This window comes from Cervus canadensis, chromosome 3 (genome assembly GCF_019320065.1).
Source record: "Cervus canadensis isolate Bull #8, Minnesota chromosome 3, ASM1932006v1, whole genome shotgun sequence".
NCBI classification, from domain to species: Eukaryota; Metazoa; Chordata; class Mammalia; order Artiodactyla; family Cervidae; genus Cervus; species Cervus canadensis.
The window spans coordinates 110,097,187-110,119,727 of record NC_057388.1 but is presented as its reverse complement, the minus strand read 5'-3'; the positions used below and the strand labels follow the sequence as shown (position 1 = coordinate 110,119,727).

Below are 22,541 nucleotides of genomic sequence, written 5' to 3'. Positions count from 1 at the left end.
ACTGGAGCTAAACCTTAAATAAACACTTGAGAACTACCAAGACAATTTAAGCAAATATTCAGAAATGCACTAAACTGTTACGTGTCTGATTACTTGCCACTGAAATTAAAAACAAAGGCACTCCCGGGTGGTCTGGGGGCCAGGACTCTGTGCTGTCACTGCTGAGGGCCCTGGGGCCACTCCCTTGTTAGGGAGCTGGGAAACCAAACAGTGACACCCAGGAGCAGGTTTCCCTTAAACCCAATGTTAAAAGACCAAGCAGAGAACTGGTTAGAGACACACAGATGTCTCATAGAAGTCACACCTGACCACTGTCCAAGCTCAAGGTTTTAATTTAACAAGCACTGTTTCAAAGATTACTGTATGTTTGAAAGTCCACTGGCTATCAAGATCACAAGAAAATCTTGACTAATGACCTTAGGGAAATAGTCTTAAGCATTACATATTTTACATCATATAAGAAAATTCACACACATAAATAATGTATCTGATGAGAACTTACAGCTATGAATGCTCAACTATGACATTTCTGAGTGGAGACCACTGACATTTAACTTTATTAGTGCAACCAAAGAAAAGCATATATATTCCAAAATTGCAAAGGTACCTGTAATAATCTTTTGATCTTAAATGTAATTTAAGATCAAATTATCTTAGGTAATTGCCTTAAAACTTTAAAACAAACACCAGGACAAGGCACATAACTTATGGGAACCTAACTGTGGTACATGTGTGATGTGATTAATATATAATAAACCGTTTTTCATATTTCGATTTCCCAATGAAGAGTATGTGAAAAGGAAGTACAAGAAAAACCAGTAAAGTACCAGCTCTAAGATTATTCTCTCACAGAAGGCCAGAATGATTTTCCCCCTTGTAATCCTAAGCTCAGAATGACTTCAGCAGTTCTGTGCCTGTCCTGCATGCTCTTAGCTTTGCTGCTGAGTCTCTTTCCTTGTGTAGTGATGCTCAAAGAACAGGGACTCTGTTTGATTTCATTCATGGTTCCCCAGCACAGGGCAGCACAAGGGTTCCTGGGATAAACACCGTAGGTGTTTAAAATAACTGACAGTAATGATACCCCAGTCTATAAAAGTCCTTAAGTATTTGATATGGATTCCTACTGTCGATGTAACCTAATTTTATAGAGCCGTTAGTTATCAGCATTCTCCAGCATGTTTAGAACACTACAAAATTACTTCATAAGGTATCCACTTTATTGAGTAGGCAAAACCAAAGCCAAAAAAAACTTTCAGAGACAGAGAAAGACATGGCAGGCAGCTCGGCCACTTTGGAGGAAGCCTCGACCTGCCTCACTGGTCAACACTGATGGATAACGGTAGCGCGGTTCAATCACAGCTAGGGCACTGCTCTGGTTTTCTGTTTTCACTTTTCAAGGAGTGTTTTTGACACTGAAAAATCCAAACCAGCCACCAGTAGGAGAAAGCTCATCCCCTGCCACCCCTCTGCGCACCTTCCCCCCAAGGAGGAACCCAAGCGCAGCCTGGCAGCTGCTCACCAAAGCACATCCACCAGGGTTCCTGCCGCCTCCCGGGCCTGACGCAGTTACAGCTGCAAATTACACTCGGAGAGGAGCTGATAAGCTTGATAAACGCACAAACTCTTTTAGCAGTGTCAGTGCAGGGCTCAGAACTGACCTCAGTTCCTACAGTGACAGAGAAGGATGACTCCATCCACTTAGAAGTCTGTTCTGTGACCAGCCCACAGAGACCCTCTCGGAAACCGGTCTGGGAGGACCATCAGGAGCTAAAAAATGAAAACGACTGGTGGCTGGAGGAGCCAGGTCTCCTCATGTGCAGCTCTGTCAAAATCAGCAGAATGCAGGCAATCACTGCAAAATGCTACTGCTTTCTTTGGTGGATTCTATTCCTTGAATTCTTCACCTCAATGCGACACTGAAACATACAGAAAACACTAAACTTTCATCTGCACACTTCCCAGGGGGCGGTGGAGAGGAGCAGCACAGTGGCATGCTGGCTCCCCAGCCCCAGGCTGTGTGTCCCTGTCGGTAAGACGGGACCCCACAGAGCCCTCCTCACAGAACTACCGCTCGCGTGGACTGGTCCCGGTAAAGTCCTCAGAATGCTGTCTGAGACAGCAACCACTGAGACTTAAATTCTTAAAAGAAAATAACTAATATCAGCTGAATCTGTTCAAAGACCGTGCTTTGATTTTTTTCTTTTTTTTGCAGGGGGTGGGGGTGGAGGGTGGGCTTAGTTCAACAGCAGGAAGAACAACAACAAAATCTTTACAAAGAAGAGGAATCTTATTCAAAAACTTGTCTTCAAACAAGTCTGCTCTAAATTCAGATCTTCATAACTCAATTTGAAACCTAAAGACAACCCTGTTTCAGAAAGGTGAACGTTCACGCTAATTTTTAAAACAAAAACCCTGCAATCCTTAATAAAGTAGTAATGAACCATTTTGAGGCCTAAGAACAAGTTCACTACAAAATTTTCACTTAATGCTTATGCAAAATAAAGCAGGACCGGGGAAAAACATCTTAATACAGCATAATTAAATCCAGAAGGTTCTGGGTGCTAAAGATAAGCCTGGTTTATGAAAATTACAAAACTGTGAATAGGTGCTATAAAATAATGAACTTATCTGATACTGTACACAAAACCTGATAACATGCATAATGGAAAGTTTTACTAACAAAGATCCCAGAGTTTAATTAGATCCTTCAAAGAAAAACATATGCTACCATTAACAGCCACATCCAGGAAAAGCTTACACAAGAATTACAAGTTTTAAATGGGTGACATAGCTTATTTTTAACTCAGAAAAGATGCAAAAGTGTTAGTCTTTAAGCAAGGATATATTAAGGGCTCAACATGTGACCTTAAAAGTTTACTTAGGAATATAGAGACAGGTAATTAAAATAAATTGTTCAAATATATATCACATCAATCTGCACATATTATAAATTCAATGATGCATTAGTACTGTATTCAGTGCAATCAAAACATTATCAGTTACTCTCACTGCTACTAATGCTTGTGCTCAGAAGTGAAATGTGTTGTAAAACCAGGCAGAACGGGCTGCACAGAGCCCATCGTGGGCTCGCAGGATGAATAAGCAGTCCTTAATTAGCCCATCAGGTTAAGTGCAAGCATTAATGGGCCTTTCCTAAAGTCTAGCTTGACATCTTTCTCCAAACATGGCCAAGAAGAAAGTTCCATTAGCAATATTAATACAAGCTTAGTTGATCATTTTCATTCAATTAACTTCTTTCAATTAAATAGATAGCTTGACAAAAGCAGTGATAAAAGACCTGAAGGGACAGCTGATGACTCCAACTGAACATTAGTGTGCGAGAGGTCGCTGGTACTAAACGGACTGTAAATCTAGCATTCAATTTGGAAAATGCATTTCTTCTGCTCTCACTCCTTTAATGAGCGATTTTAGCTGACGAGATGTGTTTGCTGCAGAAATTTCATGGGAAGTCAAGCACCCTTTTTCTTTTCTTTTTTTCTACCCCAGTAGTTGTATTCTCTCAGTGGTGGTGGTTTCTTGCCAACAATTCAGCCACAGTAACTCATAACTTCTCTTTCTGCACGGTTAAAAATGAAGGTATTTTAAAATAACTTATATTCAACTTGCATTAAATGATCTTATTCCACCTTTGTTAATCAATTTCTTAAGATTAAATAAGTAAAACTCATAAGAGATCTTTTAGTGAAAAATAAAAAAAATTTTTAATTATACATCACCTTGTCATTATAAAAGATATATTTAACAATGTAAAAACAAGGCTTTAAAAGGAGACAAATATAAAATGAAAAAGACTCTTCTTACAAGTTTTGCAAATTAACAATCAAGCCGGAAACAAACCTGTAACTCTAGTCTTCTAAAAGGAGTCATCAAAAAAAAAAAAAAAATCTGTACATTATTTTACCTCAGTAAACAAAAATATTCATACACTCATTACCTTAAATAACTGAATCCATCGCTTCTGCTCCATCTGTATACACTGCTGCATTTCAGAACTGGTAGTTGCTCCAATACTTTGAAAGGCGGTGATATATTCTTCTCGAACTTCTGGCTTTGTCTCTGGGTATGCCAGTTTGATGATCCCTAAGCACGCATCGCGAAGGCATCGAGACAACACTACCAGCTCTTCTAAAGTAAAAGGCATCATTGACGATTGTCTTTGACCTACAACTGAAAAACATAATCCAATTTCCTATTATATTTGGGCTCCCCTTCCCATCTCTTACACACACAAAGACTTAAAAGGCTTAAAACTTTCCTATCATCTATGGAAATGGACACAGCATGAGGTCCGCAAAAAGTGGATTGCTCAGAATTCTCACCTTCTATGGGGTCTCCGAAGAATTCATTGTCATGTATGGAAATCAGTGAGTGACTGAACAAGGAGCTAAACAGGTAAAAGAGTGGGATGATTCTACTAGAATCTTCAAAAGACATAGGTGAGCCCCTTGATATCACCTGAAGCAATGGTACCATAGACCTTGAATTGGGAGAAAGGAGAAAAAAACACAATGGCTGAGTTTGGGAACAAATTAAGACATGACATCAGACAAATATAATCAGGGAAAATAACCTTTGCATTAGCAATTCAAAGACCGAGAGGGGAGGCAAAGTCACTCTAACAACACAGGTTAAGAAATAACGTAAATTAAAGAACAGGACACCAAGCCCCCACTCTTTATTAATGTCCCTGCTGTGATTCTCCACCGGATAGAGCTAGCTGTTTGAGAGTGAGCTGAGGCCCCAAGGGTCCCTGGAAGGGCAGTTAGCGTCTGCGGCAGCACTCCTCAGGACACACACTCTGCTTCTTCTGCTGAACCCCGTCTCCTCTACAGAGGCAGACGGCTCTGATCTCAGGAAAAGTGTGTCCAGGCGCTTAGACTGAGAACACGGGAGGCAGTTCCCAGAGACGAAGCTGCAGACCGTCGCCCCGTCAGTCCTGGGCCGCGCCTCCACTCACCTGACCTGCAACTGCGCTCCCTGGTAGGGTCAGACCCATGGCCCGGGGCAGCTCTAGGTGGGCTGCCCCTTCCCTCCTGAGAGCTGGGGCGCTCCCCCTTCCCCCACGGACACTGGCTTACACAGCTTCCCCGGCCTTCAGCTCACACCCACCCAGTCCCGGGCCAGCCGGCTGTCACCTGCCCCGTCCCGCCTCTCCTCGGGCCTCAGTCCCACGCAGCCACTCCTCGTCGAGGAGGCGAGGAGCGGCTCTCCAGGGGCTGGCCCGCCGCCAGCGCTGCCACCATCCCCAGGCCTCCAGCAGGCCCGCTCCAGCGCTCACACAGGGGCCCGGCTGGGCGGAAACACAGCCCAGACATGCAGCGGTGCTCGGCGCAGAGCACCCCGCCGAGGGAACCCACAGAGAAAGCGCAGCGAGAGCACACGCACAGAGGGACCAGCACAGCCACCCTGCCCCCTGCCCCAGTCCCCCTCGCCTCGGGCCCCAGGCCCACGAGGAAAAGGCGGTGCGCCCTGAGCAAGGCCGGGCCCCGAGAGCGAGGGGCCCCCGCCCCCACCGCCGAGTCACCCACCCAGCCCAGTCCTGTGCCGCCTACAGGGCAGAGGAGAAAAGGCGTCATGCCGCTTGTTCTGCTGAGTGAGGGAAGCCAATGGTTTCTATCTTTTAGCTCCCTCGTCACTAACTGCAGAAGCACAAAAACTGTAAATGCCGACAGACGATACTGAGGGGAACACGGGACAAGTCGGGCTGACCGGCTGCCAGTGGACAGAGCATTTCCTGAATCTAAACGTATGATTCAACTGCTTAGCTGTGCCCCTGTTGACAACACTCGCACTTGAAATCCTCATCGCCCGCCATGCACTCATGTGCCAGGATGCACAAAACTCTTACACTGCTTCCCGAAAACAAGATGGGGGGCAAGCATTCAACGTTAGTTCACTTGTTCTCTTTAACCCCCATGAGGTCAGTTCATCTGAACAGAAAGTTGACTGGCAAGAAGGGTCAGTTATGTGCCTGTGGTCTTAACCAACCAGGACGGACATGAATATTGTCTCTCGACTCTCTGCTGACCATTCTTTCTGCCATTAACACCGACTCAAATATTTCTCTGAAAACAGGTCCATCTCAAAGACTTGTTGCTCAGTCGTGTCCAACTCTTTTCGACCCCATGGACTGCAGCACACCAGGCTTCCCTGTCCTTCACTATCTCCAGGAGCTTGGCAAACTCATGTCCATTGAGTTGGGGATGCCATCCAATCATCTCATCCTCTGTCATCCCCTTCTGCTCCTGCCCTCAAATGTTTCCAGCATCAGGGTCTATTACAATGAGTTAGCTCTTTGCATCAGGTGGCCAAAGTATTGGAGCTTCAGCTTCAGCATCCGTCCTTCCAATGAATATTCAGGGTTGATTTCTTCTAGGACTGACTGGTTTGATCTCCTTGTGCAAATAAAAAGTCCATAATTTACTACAATGACAGGAAAGCCTTGCCGCACAGGACCGTGACAGGCTAGGTTTTGGCCCCCTCAGCTGCACCTGCACCCCAACCACCGAGGAGCTGGTGCGCTCCAAGACCAAGGCAGGTGGGGACCAGGAGTCCACACCGGGACACGCTCCCGATTAGCCTCGTGCTTGCCAAAGCTCAGGAGTCCCAGCTGTGTAAGCCCTGCTGCCAAACTACTTTCAAAATACCCTTCGTGCTGTTTTCAGGGGAATAAGGCACTTTACCTTCATTTATTCTGATAATAAACATGATGAGACACACACTAGGAAGGTGTTAAAATACACTGTAAGTTTCTTGTGGGACTTGAATAAATCATACAAGTAAAAAGAAACATTCTCAAATGGGCTTTCTAAGAAATAATGAGTTTTTTAAAATGTGTGTAACTTCGCTGACTTATGATGCTAATAATTTAATACAATCAACACTGCCTTGACGGCAACACTTGCACACAGTGTGGCTCCCTCCCCCGTGGGAGACCAATGCCGGGAACAAACAGGCAGTCAGCAGGCAGGCCGTCAGCAGGCACGGTGGGGATGGGGTTTCTGTTGCTAAGACACCTGCAGGGCGATGGCAACTTCCTGCCCCAGTGATCCCCAGGCTCTCTTACCTAAACAAATCTGTCGCTCACCAACGCCAAGGTGGGCACAGCCACCAGTGGCTGAAACACACAAACACAAGGAAACCAGAGGCCGCTTGCTGTAATTTGAAAATGAAAGGACACAGAAGACGTGCTCTGGACCGGCACCCACTTCTCCCACGTCCCTGCTGCTGCTCTGGGGTGCAGGGCCTCGCCGCTCCGAGTTCCACCAGCTGCAGCGTGGCCACTCAGAACCCCCCACTCACAAAGATGCGCTAAAATCACATGAAAGCACCTCAGCCTCTGCTACGAGCACCTGCCAGTCCCTCTCGGAGGCTTCCTGGCACAGGGCCGGCGGGGGCCCGCCCACAGGCGCTCTCCCACCCTCCACACCGACAAGCTCCAACCCAGAGAGCACGGCGCGGGCGGCGGTCACAGAGCGCAGTGCCAGGCACCCCAGACTCCAACACGGCTTCCTGTCTCGGGTCCCTTCCTGCCAAAGGCCTGTCCTGCAGCTGGGGGAGGCAGGCTGGCGGCTGCAGGCGGGACCTCTGGCAGTGACCACCGCAGGCAAGTGCGTCTGGGAAGCCAGGTCTCCGAGAACTGAGCTCACACTTGTGCTCACACTACCCCACAGAGGACGGAGCCCTAACAGAGAAATTCAGCACGGCAGCGGCTTCCGTCTGCCTACCATGAAGGGTTTCTGAGAATCGAATGAATTCTTGACATATTACACACATTCAGTAAATACATACTTTAAAGGTTCTAGCCTGCAAGTTACACAAGGCTTCATGTATAAAAATCAAATTATTTCAACAAAGAGGTTTAGAAACCAATTTTTATAATATTTTATATGTTTTAATGTTTGTAATGCTGGTAAATTTGCTTCAGGTCTGTATTTTCACTACCAAAAGCATAGAAAAGACATATGGAGCAAAGAAATGTCGAGTTTCTCGTTTCCGAAAAATGACTAGGATTTTTTTTTTTTGTGGCCACACCATGCAGCATCAGGGTCTTAGTTCCCTGACCAGGGATCCCACCTGCACCACCTACAGTGGAAGCTCAGAGTCTGGACCACCAGACCCCAGGGAAGTTCCAACTTATGATTTTTAAAACAAATTTACCCTCAGATAAAGCCATACACTTAATAATATACACAGATTAGAAATTAATTTTTCCGTTTTGTGAAACTGAGACCATCTAGACTTTTTCCCTAATGAGATAAGGTGGCATAAGCAGTACTTAAAACACCTCCTCACAGTGCTTCTTCCTTGGTGGCCGCGCCCACGTCCTTAAGCCCAACGTGTCAGCCCGTGTAGCACCTACCCTGTGATCATCTGCGTCGTCATGGAGGAGATGAGAAACCAGAGATGTCTCAGAAACCTGGCATTGAAGGCTAAGCTGTAGAGAAGCCTAAAGAGGAACGGGGAAAACAAGTAAGAGTTAGCAAGTCGTCCTTCAATACATTTCTTCAAAAAGAGAAAAGTGACAAACAGAAGACAACGCACAACTGCACCGACACCTCCCACGGCGGGCTGCCCCCCACAGCTGAGAACACCCCGAGCACCCCGACTGCTGGGGCCCTGTCTACACTGCTACAGCACCAAGCCGGCCCCGAGCTGCGCCCATGAGACCGACCCCAGAGAGAGCTGGGCGTGCCCTTCAAATGCACACCTGAGTGTGCCGCCCCTCAGGACATATCACAATACAGTAATACATTGCAGTACTATCTATCATTAATATTACTAATACACGTTAACATCTAGCAACTGATTTTAATGCCCTACCTTTAAAACAAGCACACAAAAATGTGCAAACGTGTTTTTTAATGCTAACATGTCAAAATTAATTTAAATGTAAAAATGTATTTTAAAGGCTTTAAAAACCCCTCCTATAGAATATCAAAAGACTAAGGAGCTTTGTGGGTAACCATGTTTAATTTTAAATCAGCTTAACTTAGTATACTGCATTTTTGTAATAGGATTTAATTTCCAGTCACATTTTTAGACAGGCAGGACTCAGAAATTAAATTTCAAACCTTCATGGTGGAGTTAGAGAACGCACGAGGAATGAGCCTGGTACCAAAACTTAAGGATGAAGACAGTCAAAATTCTGTATTTTGAAAACGTACATATCATCTAGTCTTAAACGGATTTTCAGGGTGGAAAAGATCTCTGAGATGGTGTTGGACCCAAGTTGTCAAGCAAGCTTGTACGGAGCAAGCAGCATCCCGAAGGCTCCTGAGGAGCCAGCAGAGGCTGCCCTAACTCCTCAACAGTGAGGCCACCAGCCCTGGGGTTTCCTCAGGCCGGCCATTAAGAGTAACAGGATGATCTAAATAAAAGCACCATGTAATGTGTATCCACAATTCTCTACCGAGTTCATTTCCAGTTGCTGTAAATACTGTTCTGAGTGTAATAAAGTATTTTAACAGATTGAACTTTGCCAAGAGTGTATTAGTTTAAATGCCCGTAGTAGAAGAGAAATGAATGGGGTTTAGATAAATAAATCACTCTTCAAGTCTCAAGTTGGTTATTTTCCTGCATTCAGTCAAAAACATCAGATATACTCCTCAGCAGTAGCATTTCCTAAGTATACAATAGGGGTTATAGAGTACCGGTTTTTAACAATCCAATCCTATTTTAGCATGGTGCCTTTTGAGATGTCTGCATGACATTAAAAGCATAATCACTGTGTGTCCCTGGTGGTCCAGTGGGTAAGAATTCACCCGCCAACGCAGGGGACACAGGTTCGAGCCCTGGTCTGGGAAGATCCCATAACAAAGCCCGAGGGCCACAAGTCCTGAGCCTGCAGGCCGACAGCCCGGGCTCCGTGACGAGAGAAGCTGCCACAGTGAGAAGCCCAGCACCACAACCAAGATCACAAGAGAGAGGAAGCCCTCTCACAGCAGCGAAGACCCAGCGCTGCCAAAAATAAGTGCATCTAAAAAAAAGATAATCATTTAAAAACTACTGGAAGCATGAAAGACTATGTGAAATGTACCTAGAATCGTGAGTCTCAGGCTAGAAAGATCATTCAGCCCAACCACTCTTCAAGTGTCATGTGGCCCAGAGCAATGTTTTCATCAGAGAATGAGGGGATCCGACCACACCAAGGATAAGGTCTCTTCCAGCTTAAAAATATGATGAGTCTACAAAAGTGAGTTATACCTGTCCTGAGTACATACTTACAAATGGTATTGGCACTACACTACTTTATTCAGTTGAGAAATTAAAAAATAAGAATTACTGGAATAATGAAAAATGGAAAGAACACAATAGGAGATCAATTAAACAAACCGTGGAAAACAAGAGAAACAAAGCTATGAAAACCATGAACTTTCAACATAAAAGAATTCAAGGTGGTTCTGCTTGCCTTATTTGTCTTTAATCAAGAAACTGAGGTCTCTGTGAAAGAATGTACTATCTAGTATAACTTCACTGATATGATGTCTTAGCTCCTCAGAGATCCCAGGAACGACTGCTGTAAGGAGGCACGTCCTCTATTCTTTCTTCTTAATAGCAGCAACACGAGAGACAAGGCCTTCCGCAGCCTTTCACCCATCTTCCCAGAAGTAGTCAGAGTTAGTATCTCGGAGTCAATCACCCAGACACACGGACAGCAGCAGACAAAAGTGGGTTCTCCCAACACACCCTCCTCTAACACAGCCTTTCACCCAAGGTTGTATTAACATCTTTCCACATGAGTACACACACGCATTTCAAAAGTTATACTTCAAGTCAACATTCTGAAACAATTTCTAAATTAATCACTCAATAGGCAATAAAAACACAAATTATTAAACCTTTTTCTATAAGTTAATGTTATTTGGGACTTGACTGCTAAAAGGTGAGGAAGTGACATATGCTTTACATACACTGGGATATAGTTAAAACTACGCATCAAGCTTTATTTAGCCGAGACAACGCTATGAGTTAATTAGTAAAGGGCAACATTTCCAACCCAGGTCATAAATTCAGAGCGGTCTGTCTGCAAGGACGATTTAAGTTATGAAAGAGAATGCAGTGGAAGACTCCTGCTCACACACAGGCAGTAAAGGTCACGACAGCAAGGCGTTCTCAGAGACCTCCCGTGTGTAAGGGCGTCACAGGTGAGAGAAGCATGGCAGGCCAGCCGCCCAAGGACCAGCCCACTCCTGCAGCCACAGGCGCAAACATGATCTTTGTGTCTTCCTGCTCAAACGATCGCTTTTTTGGCAAAATCAATATGAAAATACATATATAAATTTCATCTGTGAGATAATGCAAGATAAAAATAAACTCCAATTTCCTGAATGATAATAAAAGTTTTAAGATGAATTTCAGTTTGAGGCAACCTGATAAAACATCTTTCCTTCACAGACAAACCGGGAACTAAGGACAGAAGATCAGCTTCGACATAGAACTGTGCTCCGTTAACGTCCCAGCACCAACACCACAACAGTCTAAACAGACAGCTCCCTCTCCCTGATGACAAGGCTCCTTCAAAGTTTCCACTCAAGATGAACAGACTGAAGAAATGTACTCCTACTGCAGTTTAAAGAGAGACAGCAGAAGCACCACTGTTACCTTTTACATAACTTCTTGGATAATCCCTTCCCTTGCTTTTCTTACAAGGAAACTTAAAAACAAAAAAACTTTTAAATAGGCTTTGTGTATGCTTTTCCAAGTTTACTTGTATTTCCTGTGAAATGTCAGTCAAAATCATTTAGAAAATTATAAGATGTTTCAAAACGCACATAAATTATATTCCTAAATTTGACTAAAGCAGGCCTAGTTTATTAATTTGGTATTTCCAACAGTAACTGCTGCCAATTCATTTATAATCTAAATATGAGTTCAAGATAGACAATAAAATCATTGTGTACTGAAATGTTAAAAAGCTCACAAATTTTATCTGATCTTTGTAACAAGTTATAACAATAATCAAACAGCTCCTTAAATCTATCGTTTATATTGAAAATACCATTGATAATAAAAGTAAACATGAAATCACAGCCACCCCTCAAAAAATTGTTTCCCTCTGTAGGTACATTCTCGGTATTGGTTCTAAATCCTATAAAAATTTGTTTACAAACACATGAACAGTGTAGACTACTTCTGGAACATACACGAAACACAAATTTGTATTCTTCTCCTCTGAAGTCATTTGCATAATCATTCTAACTCAATTATTAAAAATATGATTCTATAATCAAGAGCTAAAGAGTATCCATAACCACATTAGTAGTGTTTAGAGAACAGACAAGGAAATAGTGCACACAACTGCCTAAATCAGTGATTAATAACGTAAGACACAATTAGGCTGGCTCGTTCTAATTTCTGGTAGAAAAATTAAGCACAGGATACAATAAAACTAATTCTAATGGCTTATGATTTATAAACAAGAAAACCAGAGGAGAATGGTCACATCAACCTTTCTGATCCTTAAAGTGTTGGTCGCTCAGTCGTGTCCGACCCTTTGTGACCCCATGGACTGTAGCCTACCAGGCTCCTCCATCCATGGGATTCTCCAGGCAAGAATACTGGAGTGGGTTGCCATTTCCTTCTCCAGGGGATCTTCCCGACTCAGGGATCGAACCCAAGTCTCCCAAATTACAGGCAGATATCCTTACCACTGAGCTACCAGGGAGGCCATGACCCTTAAAACATTATCTTTAAAATTCCATTTCAAAGTCTTTAGATGTTAATGAAACAAAAGAGCCCCCAAGAATATGCTCTTCTGCCCACCTTAAGTATAAACCCAAACTCCTTAAAATCAGCTCTCTAAAAGGGAGACCCTACGGTAAAATGAAAATTTCACTGGGAGCTCTAACCACAGGTGAAATCTCAAGATATAAACCAGGAGGGTTTCTGAAAGGTGACAACCTCTGCAGGGCTCTGATGGACAAGGCAGCCAGGAAGACACAGGGAGGCGGCAAGTGCTCTTTGGACAGACACTAGCGCAGGCCAAGGGGAGAGGTGTGAAACACCTGGGAGGTACAGAGAAAAGCAACAAAACGAAAGTAATGAAGCCTGGCTGAGGCAGGGACAGAGTCTTCCACAGCGAGAAACACAGTTGGAGAGGTAAGCAACACTGCCTTAGGAAAGGACACCGCGCCACAGTCAGCAAAGGAATGGGGAGTTTTCCTGAACAAAAGGATTCACCAGTAGATGTTTAAGCAAGACAACGGAATAGCGAGGGTTGTATTCTGACGATTCAGTCTGGTAACACGTGACACGAAGTTGACAGCCCTCACACACCACGGGGACTGAATGCACACAAGGAATCACGGAGACAGGTGTGACTCTCAGCCTGAACGCCCGGGCAGCACTGCCCACCCAGCGTCTGTGATGGGGAGCCGGTCCGCGTGGGGCTGCCCGAAATGGCAACTGCCCGCTGCACACAATCAGTGAGCACCTGCAACTCGGCTGGTGTGCCCGGGGATGCGGAGGGGCCACGCTTCACTAGTGGCCACCCTCAGGACACTGCAGCCCCAGCGTGACCCCCAGGTTTTACAGAAGATGCTGAGCTCCACCTCAGGCACTGTGGAAGGAGACGATGGCCCCAGGGAAGGGCCTGAAGTCGAGTCTGGGGCTTGGGAAAGCGTGGACAAGACCCCCAGAGAACCCACCCAGAGCAGCAGAAAGGAACTAAGAAAATGAACACAAGGAGAGGGTGAAGGCTGAAGAAACACGGAAACAGAGACCAAGAGGAACCTGCAGAAGGCAGTGAGCAGGAGCAGCCCAGGAGCAAAGGGAGACTCAGGCGAGCCCTGCGTCTGTCAGGCAACACACACACCGGCTCCAAGGACGGGGGCATGGTGGAGAGGGAGACGGGGCTCAGAGTCCCACCACCGCACGGGGTGCCCTCATGCACCGCGGACGGCCCCCAGCAGCATGAACCCACCGCTAACACACCAGACCCCTGCCCGAGAAGCCAGAGGAGAGCTGGCCAGGGCAAGGCTGAGCGCCTGCCAGCCGCTGTCCTCCGTGGCTGCGAGGTATATGTGCGAGGCTCAGTTCGCGAGACACTGGGAGAGAGCCGGCCTTCTCCCCGCCCCCAGCACAACAAATGAACGCCCACTCACATTCAAAGTTAGTGAGTATGTTTTTCAAGAGAAAAACAATTTTTAAATTAAAAAATGTATTCACATTTCCAAGTTCAATGGTAAGATCGACAGACTTTCATAAAAGATTGAGGTTCATTAACTACCTCATCTTTAAAAATTAAAATAATTCACATAATTCAAAACCCAAAACCCTGTTAAAAAGTATACAGTTCAAAATCCACTCTCCTCGCCCCCACCCCGACCCCCACAAAACCAGACATATGATTAATCTCATCTATGAATTTCTTGTGAATGCTTCCAGGTTTCTTTATGCAAATACACATTCTACCTTTTCCCACCTTTAAGACACAAAACATTAATACTCATTGTTCTGAAACTTCTTTTTTTCACTTAAACGTGTATCTTAGAAAGCTTCCCATATCAATGTAGAAAGGGCCTCCAAATTCCTTCAGACTTCCTGACGACCAATGTTAAACAGAAGCTAAAGCCACAAATCCCAGCCCTGAAATTTAGGCACTACTAGGAGCCTGGGAGGAGCTGAGAGTGAGTTACCAGCCTAGACTTCACTAATCACCTTTTAAATACCTTCGTAAAAAGCTGAGAGCAGTTAGCATCCACAACAGCCAAAATAAGCCTATTTGCTCTTTTACGAGCTATGAAAAACACTCTAAATACTCAGAACCTAATATATTTAAACCACAAATAAAATTCCTAGAGTACGCTCTTAGAGGAAACAGGTGTTGTACTCATAAAATCCAGGCTACGTATGAAGCTCCTCTCCCATTAAACACCTTTTGGAAGGGGTTCCCTAGTAAACCTCAGGCCAGGGCAGTGATACATTAAGTTCAGTCATTACTGCCCAGAGCAATGGACTTTGACCTCCAATAAAAGCAGCGGCTTGCTTAGGCTGCAGGTCCTCAGATCTCACATCTGCTCTGACGCAATTAGCCCACAGTGAGCTCATCAGCTTAGCCAGGGCTCACTGCCTCACTGTGCCTCACTTCCCCAGACACCATTAAACACCAGCGAGCCAAGACGGCACCTAATGAGCTGGCTGCACGACCGTTTACAGGCGGGCAGGCGGCCGGGTGTTCCCTGCACACCGTTCATGTCAAAGGACGCTTTCCGAGCCAAAGCAGCAGCACTTCCCAAGAGGAGGGGCTCTGCCGGGCCGCCAGGGACGCACTCCCCACGCGCCCGCAGCGGGTGGCCCCCAGCTGCGGTGGCCCCGCCACACCCGCGTCCACTCCCACGTCCTGCCCTGAGCACGCGTCTGCTGCAGTCCAGGCAACCGCTCAGCTACCACTCAGAGCGCAGGGAGAGGGGAGCCGAAAGCCACCGTCACATCCACCGGCCACATGTAAACTTCATGTTCAGTCCATCCCTCAGGTACCACAGTCAACCGTCACGGGCAATCTGACGGGCCGAGCCATGACACAGCCCGCAGAGAAAAGCGGGCTCCCTCACAGGGGCCCGGGGCAGGCCTGCGCCCCCACAGGGAAGGGAGCCCGAGGCCCCGAGGCCAGGGCCGCAGCACTCGCCTGGCCCGGGGCACCATGACGCGGTGCTGCACCATGAGCGTGTGGCAGATGGCCGCCATCAGCGTGAAGGCCTCCTCGCTGGCCGAGTCCCTCCACACCAGGCTCAGCAGCGTGTTGGTCTGCTGCTTCGTGTCCAGCTTCTTCAGACACTCCTCGGCGATGTAAAGCACCGACAGCCGCCCGTCCTCCTGAAAGGCAGAGGGGCGGCTCAGTTAGCCACGTCCTGGCAGAGATCAGAGAGGCGTTATCTGAAGGTTATAGGCATCGCAACCAACAACATCAGCGTCTCTAAGTTGGGCTCCGAAGGCTTCCCCTGTCCCCTGCAGACCCGAAGGCACCCCCTGCGGTGGGCCCCTCTGCCTGCAGAGTGGGGACACGGGCACGCAGCTGCTGCCGGGGGACTGACGGAGCTTGCAGTCCTCACACTGACCGCAGGCTCACTCCACAGTGTTCAGACTGCTCTAGACTAAGCACACCTGTGTGAACATGGATTATCATCTGGCAAAATTTCCACTTTAAATTACTTGAGATATCACACTTTAAGCAAATATTTAAAAACTTAAAAAAAAAGAAATATATAAACCTGTCATTTTGTATCTTCTCTAGAATATCTGATACACTGACTAAAATCTGAGCTAATACTCAATGAAGTTTACCTATCTGTTAACGAAAGATATACTTTTCTCATATGTGTATGCACATATACATACATATATATGAGTAAATAAAATATGACTATATACACAGTTCTGGGTATTGCTGACTGTACTCTTTGGAAAGCTGGATGAACGTAATTCATGTAATCTGTAACAATGTACCAAATAAAACCCTGTATGAGGGATGTATTTCATACATATGTATCTTCACTTTGCTGTTGCTGTTCACTCAGTCATGTCTGACTCTGCGACCCCATGGACTGCAGCACGTCAGGCTTCCCTGTCTTTCACTATCTCCCAGAGTTTGCTCAAACTCATGTCCATTCAGTTGGTGATGCCATCCAACCATCTCATCCTCTGTCGTCCCCTTCTCCTTTTGCCTTCAATCTTTCCTAGCATCAGGGTCTTTTCCAATGAGTCAGTTCTTCCAAAGTGTTGGAGCTTCAGCTTCAGCATCAGTCCTTTAATGAATATTCAGGACTGATTTCCTTTAGGAATAACTGGTTTCATCTCCTTGTTGTCCAAGGAACTCTCAAGAGTCTTTTCCAACATCACAGTTCAAAAGCATCAATTCTTTAGCACTCAGCCTTCTTTATGGTCCAACTCTCACATCTGTATATGACTACTTGAAAAACCAGTAGCTTTGACTAGCAGACCCTTGTCAACAAACTGGTGTCTCTGCTCTTCAACACGCTGTCTATGTTTGTCACAGCTTTCCTTCCAAGGAGCAAGTGTCTTAATTTCATGGCTGCAGTCACTGTCTGCAGTGATTTTGGAGCCCAGGAAAGTAAAATCTGTCACTGTTTCCACTTTTTCCCCATGTATTTGCCATGAAGTGATGGGACCGGGTGCCATGATCTTTGTTTTTTGAATGTTTTAAGCCAGCTTTCTCATTCTCCTTTTTCACCACTTAGGGACAAATTATATTGTGTAGCAGCACACAGTGGAGATAGTTCAGGGGTGGCTCCAGATCACCACAACAAAGCGAACATCGAAATAAAGTGAGTCATATGAACTTCCTGGTTTACCAGTGCATGTGAAAATTGTGTTTATTCACTATTGTAGCCTATTAAGTGCATAATGTGATGGCAATGTCTAATAAAACAATGCACCTACCTTAATTTAAAAATGTTTTATTGCTAAAAATGCTCACCATCATCTGACAACACAAATTGCCAAAAACCTTTAACGTATAAAAAAACAGAGTATCTGAGAAGTATAATAAAACGAGGTATGCCTACACAGATAATATTTAAATGTCACAGAGTCTCTAGAAGGTAAGTATGAACAAACTGTCTTCTGAAAACAAAGGCTTTATCTACTTTTCATTTATCAGATCTTACTTTTTTTTTGACCATACAATTCCCTGTTTTTTGCATCTGAGTTTTAACAAGATGTGGCAAGAGTTCCAGCACCCACCAAAACCCTCTGTTTTGCCCTTTGTAACGAGCCCTGGCCTGGCCTAAGCCCTGGCCACACCAGCTGTCCCCCATCCTGCTGCTGGGCCGGCTTCCTCTCTGCTGAGGGAGCCCTGAGCCCTTCCACTCCATGCCCCGAGCCCCCACTCCCCGGCATATTCTCAAGTGTATTTTCCTGGGACTAGACTTGGCACCGATGGAGACATGTTCTAACAAAAAAACCCTTAAACCTAGTATAGCCACACCTCAAGGCATTGTGACTGTGTAATTAACAGAAAAAGACATCAGTAGCAGACTATACCACCTAGGTAAGACAAACAGCGTGTGTGTGACATAAAGCTTTTTATTCCTTGAAAACACACAGAAAACAGCGCTAGGTGAGAAGTGGGAGAAGGGGAAGTTGGAGATAAAATGTGACAATGTATATAAAATGAATTTTACAGTAAATCATAATGTTTATCATCTATAAAATCTGTGAAAATAGACAAAAGATGTTCTGCAGTGTTCAAGAGATAGTTAAGAGGAAACTTGACCTTGCTTTTCTTTTAGGAGCTGGGGAGAAGAAGTAAAGGGCCTGATTGGGGCTTCTCTGTGAAGTGATGAAAATGTTCTAGACTTAGTGGCAACAGATGCCTAATTATGTTCATAACACTGAAAAGTCACTGAATAGTGTATTACTTTAAATGGGTTCATTCTGGGACTTTCCTGGTGGTCCAGTGGTTAGAACTCTGTACTTCCACTGCAGAAGACACAGGTTCAATTCCTGGTCGGGGAACTAAGATCCCACAAGATCCACATGCTGTGAGGCAAACAAACAAATAGATAAGAATTTATTTAAAAAAATAAAAATAAAAGGGTGAATTTTATGGTAAAATGTATCTCAATCAAGCTGTTATTTAAAAAAAATTTTTTTTTCACAGTATTTGTTAATTGTTTATTTATTGAGAGACTATTTCTCACCCCAGATAGTCAGTTTCATAGTTCAGGAACACAGGAAAGTGACAAACTTCCATGGAACTCAACCCAAAGAAATTCTTTATATTCCAAATCACTTTGCACTCTGAAAGATACCAGCCTTCCTCAACTCCTCAAAATCTTTCATGGAATCATAATTTCCGTAGAAATCTACATATGCCTTCTTTCTTCGTTCAGCCATAGCAAACTTATAGAAAGCTGCAAACCCCAGGGAGACCGTGAATGCTCCAACAATATGAAATTGCAGACGTCTGGCCAGGAGGCCATGCATCTGAGGTTTTGCCAAAGCAGTGGACATGGCAATTTTTCTTCTCGACGGCTCAACCGCGACGTGCTTCCAGGCTGATGGAGAAATGCTAAAAATTCTTAAAAATAAAAGAGTGGAATAATGCCTGGCACACGGTGAGTGTTCTTCCTGTAAACCGGAGCTTAACCTTCTAACCCAATGGCTTCACTCGAAGAGTGGTGTCCTGAGTAATAAGCTGATACACAGAGCAGCCCTACTTTGCAATGAATGACCAAACATAAAACTGCATCTCTCTATGTTGGAAAAGACCATGATGCTGGGAAAGACTGAAGGCAAAGGGAGAGGGGATGACAGAGGATGAGATGGTTGGATGGCATCACCGACTCGATGGACATGAGTTTGGGTGGACTCTGGGCGCTGGTGATGGACAGGGAGGCCGAGCATGCTGCGGTTCACGGGGTCACAAAGAGTCGGACATGACTTAGCAACTGAACAACAAACTAAACTGATATACACTGCGATCCTACTTTATACTGAAAAACCAAATGCAAATCCGCATGTGCCCACACATCTGTGTGTGGCTGCAAGGAAAAGGCATGGAGAGCGCAGGCCGGTTGTGAGAACGCCTGACGCGCTCCTTATCTCACTGGAAACAGGGCAGACGCAGAGCTGAGGTGACTGCTGACACCAGAGGACCGTGCAGAACGCGGTGCAGGCCAGACGAACGGCCAGGAGCTTACCGGAGTGCTCGTCTGCCTGTCGGTCTCCTCCCCTTCCTCGTCGTCGGAGTCGCTGGCCGCATCCTGGCAGCTGGCGCTGGCGGGTGAGATGGGCAGCTGGGAAAGGAAGGCCTGGAGGACCCGCAGGTACACCAGCAGCCCATCCTCGGAGAGCGTGCCTTGGTGAGACAGTCACAGCCGTTAGTTAGGAGGGGTGAGAAGCTGGAAACCTCAGGGGGTCGTTTCTCCTGAACTCCAAGAGGCATTTCTGACCAGGACATATATTACATTTCTAATATTTCATGTGCAGATGTGTGCGTTCAAAAGCAAAAGATACCAAAACGCTACACCAGGCAACCCAGCAGTTTAGCATAAACGGGGGAAAAGAACCTGCACTCACAGAAATTGGCCCATTCAACTCAAATTCTTTTTAATCTGTGTGGCCCTGCTAAATCAGACTTTTTATTCTGCCTGAACACTATGCCCGGGGACACCAGCCAGGCTACGGTCTTAAGCAAACGCATTCTTCCAAGGAGCTCCTCTCCCAGAGGCCGTGCTGTGCTGACAAGGGGACGGCCGGCCGTGCACCCTGCCCCGCCCCGCCCTGCTATCTACTCACGCTGCCTCTGCGTGAGCTCGCAGGACATCCTACGTTTCATACCCAAATAACTGTCACCAACAGTTAGAACGAAGTAGAAGAGCCAGGGCGCCCCCCCGCTGGTGGTAGAGCGTCCGCCCTCCAGGGACAGCAGTGCAGCCAGGAAGGGCTCGTAGGGGAAGACGGTCCGCGCGTCCGCCAGGGCAGGGATGACGAAGTGGAAGATCTGCTCCGTGAAGGGGGCCGCCAGGACCTCCTTCGTGAAGGCTGTAAAAACCTGTTGCCTAATGAAGAAAAACGGAAGCTCGTAATCAAATCAAAACACGCTGTTCACAAAACCACTGATTAAAATCACTGTTCACAAAATAACCTTTTCATCAATGTTAAGTTTCCCAGATTAACCAGAGCACTCTGAACTTAATACTGTATCATTCCTATTAAAAAAAAAAACAACAGAAAACTTTGCTATGTTTTTCTATCTTCTGATAGATACTAGAAAGCAAGAAAATAATCAGGTCATCAGAATTATAAATTTATGTTGGGTGCAGGCCAGATAGAAAAAGTACATTTTTCTTTAAACTGAGTCATACTAATGAAGCAAAATTGACTTTCAAGTCTATATTTAAGATAGCATCCTGTGTCAAAGTTAGATACAGATCTTGCAAAATTACAAAATCAATAAATTGATTCCATTCTCACCTTGCACCTTCTGGACAGGAGTTGTAAGTAAAGTGCAATGGTTTTAAAACATTCTCTAGCAAAATTTTTGCTATAGGAACTCGAGATAAATCAGAATATTCAATACTTGATGGAAGCTTGCTGTTAATTAACAAATAGAGAGATCTATAATACCCTAAAAGAAAAGAAAAACATATTTATAAGTTGTATCAATTTGTATTAAGATATCAGTACCCCCCCCCCTTTTTTTTTACAAGAGGAAAAAAACTTGGCAATTTTTAACTGCTCTTTATAAATCTCCATAGGTCCAAATTCAAGTTAGTTTTTCCTTCAAGTTTTTATCAAGTAAACCTTGTGGTTCCTAAGTAGTTTGAAGTGATGTGTAAAGTCCAGGAACCCACTGCTCAGCACCAACAACGATCAACTCCAGCCAATCACCAACACCACCTCTCATCTGGGACCAGCCGAGACAGAATTACTTCAGCACATCATCAAAGAACTCTATTTTCTTAAAATAAATTAATAGCAATTCCTTAATACCACAAATACCTATCAGTGACCAAGTGTCCAACTGTCTTATAAAGTTTTTTAAACTAGTTTGCCTGAATCAGGATCCAAGTAAAAAGCCCACAAGGGGATTCTCAAAAGCTGTCTCCTCGGCATCCTCCAAGCAACCACGCCGCTGTGTGGCTGTAGAGACCATCACGCTGACCCAGGACTGCAGGCCTTGAGCAGACTCCATCCACTGCCCACCGCGCTGTGCTCCCGGCTGCCACCCCGTGCCCGGACTCTGGCCAACGGGCTCAGGCAGGTGAGTGCCTCTGCCTTCTGACTGGACAAGATATCCGGGTCCTGCCTGCTCATCTCCCAGTCGTTCCTCCCGGGACTCAAGCTCCTTTTAAAGGAAAGGCTCCCTCTGGAGGCCACAGTATGGGCACTGAGGAACTCAGGTGTTTTACAGGGGACCTGTGTGAAGCAGACACACGGGCACGGCCCGCCTAAGCCGTGGAAGGACTCCTCTGCCACCTCTAACAGCCCAGGCCACCAGCCCCGCGGGGCCGCGTCCTCTCCACGGCAGGATGCGCATCTCCAGCTGTAGTCTGTGAGTACCTCGCTCCCCACCCATTGGGGGCTCTCCACTCTGCACCCAAGGTTCGGCTGCTGAACAGGGCGTCCCCGCAGGGGACCACTAGACCTGCTCTGTAACCACCCCAACCCTAACCTCACAGACACTGCTTAACCAGCAACACTCAACAAGACAGGGAAAGCTCTTCTGCTATAAAACTGAAAATGCAGGGACCTCCCTGGTGGTTCAGTAGTTAAGGATCCACCTGCCAATGCAGGAGACACAGGTTTGATCCCTGGTCCACACAGACCCCACATGCCAGGGAGCAACTAAGCCCGCGAGCCATAGCTATCAAGCCTGTGCTCTAGAACCCGGGAGCTGTAACCAAACCACTGCAATGAGAAGCCCAAGGACCCAAGTAGCTAGAGAGTAGCCCCTACTCGCTGCAACCAGAGAAAGCCACTCAGCAATGAAAATCCACCACAGGCAAAAAACACTAAAAGTTTTTTTTTAAAAACCTGAAAAAACAAAATAC

At 45.7% G+C, this 22,541-nt stretch overlaps 1 protein-coding gene across 2 annotated transcripts in view; it reads right to left on the bottom strand.

The window, feature by feature from the left end:
• Positions 1–22,541, bottom strand: part of UBE3C (ubiquitin protein ligase E3C) — a 115,881-nt gene that overhangs the window by 51,879 nt on the left and 41,461 nt on the right. For both annotated transcript variants that reach the window (XM_043463991.1, XM_043463992.1), the window contains exons 7-13: positions 20,962–21,115; positions 20,326–20,546; positions 19,686–19,843; positions 15,650–15,837; positions 8,384–8,470; positions 4,341–4,498; positions 3,956–4,188 (exon numbers count right to left, since the gene is read on the bottom strand). In XM_043463991.1, coding sequence (XP_043319926.1) covers positions 3,956–4,188; positions 4,341–4,498; positions 8,384–8,470; positions 15,650–15,837; positions 19,686–19,843; positions 20,326–20,546; positions 20,962–21,115 — 1,199 coding nt within the window. The remainder of the gene's footprint in view (positions 1–3,955; positions 4,189–4,340; positions 4,499–8,383; positions 8,471–15,649; positions 15,838–19,685; positions 19,844–20,325; positions 20,547–20,961; positions 21,116–22,541) is intronic.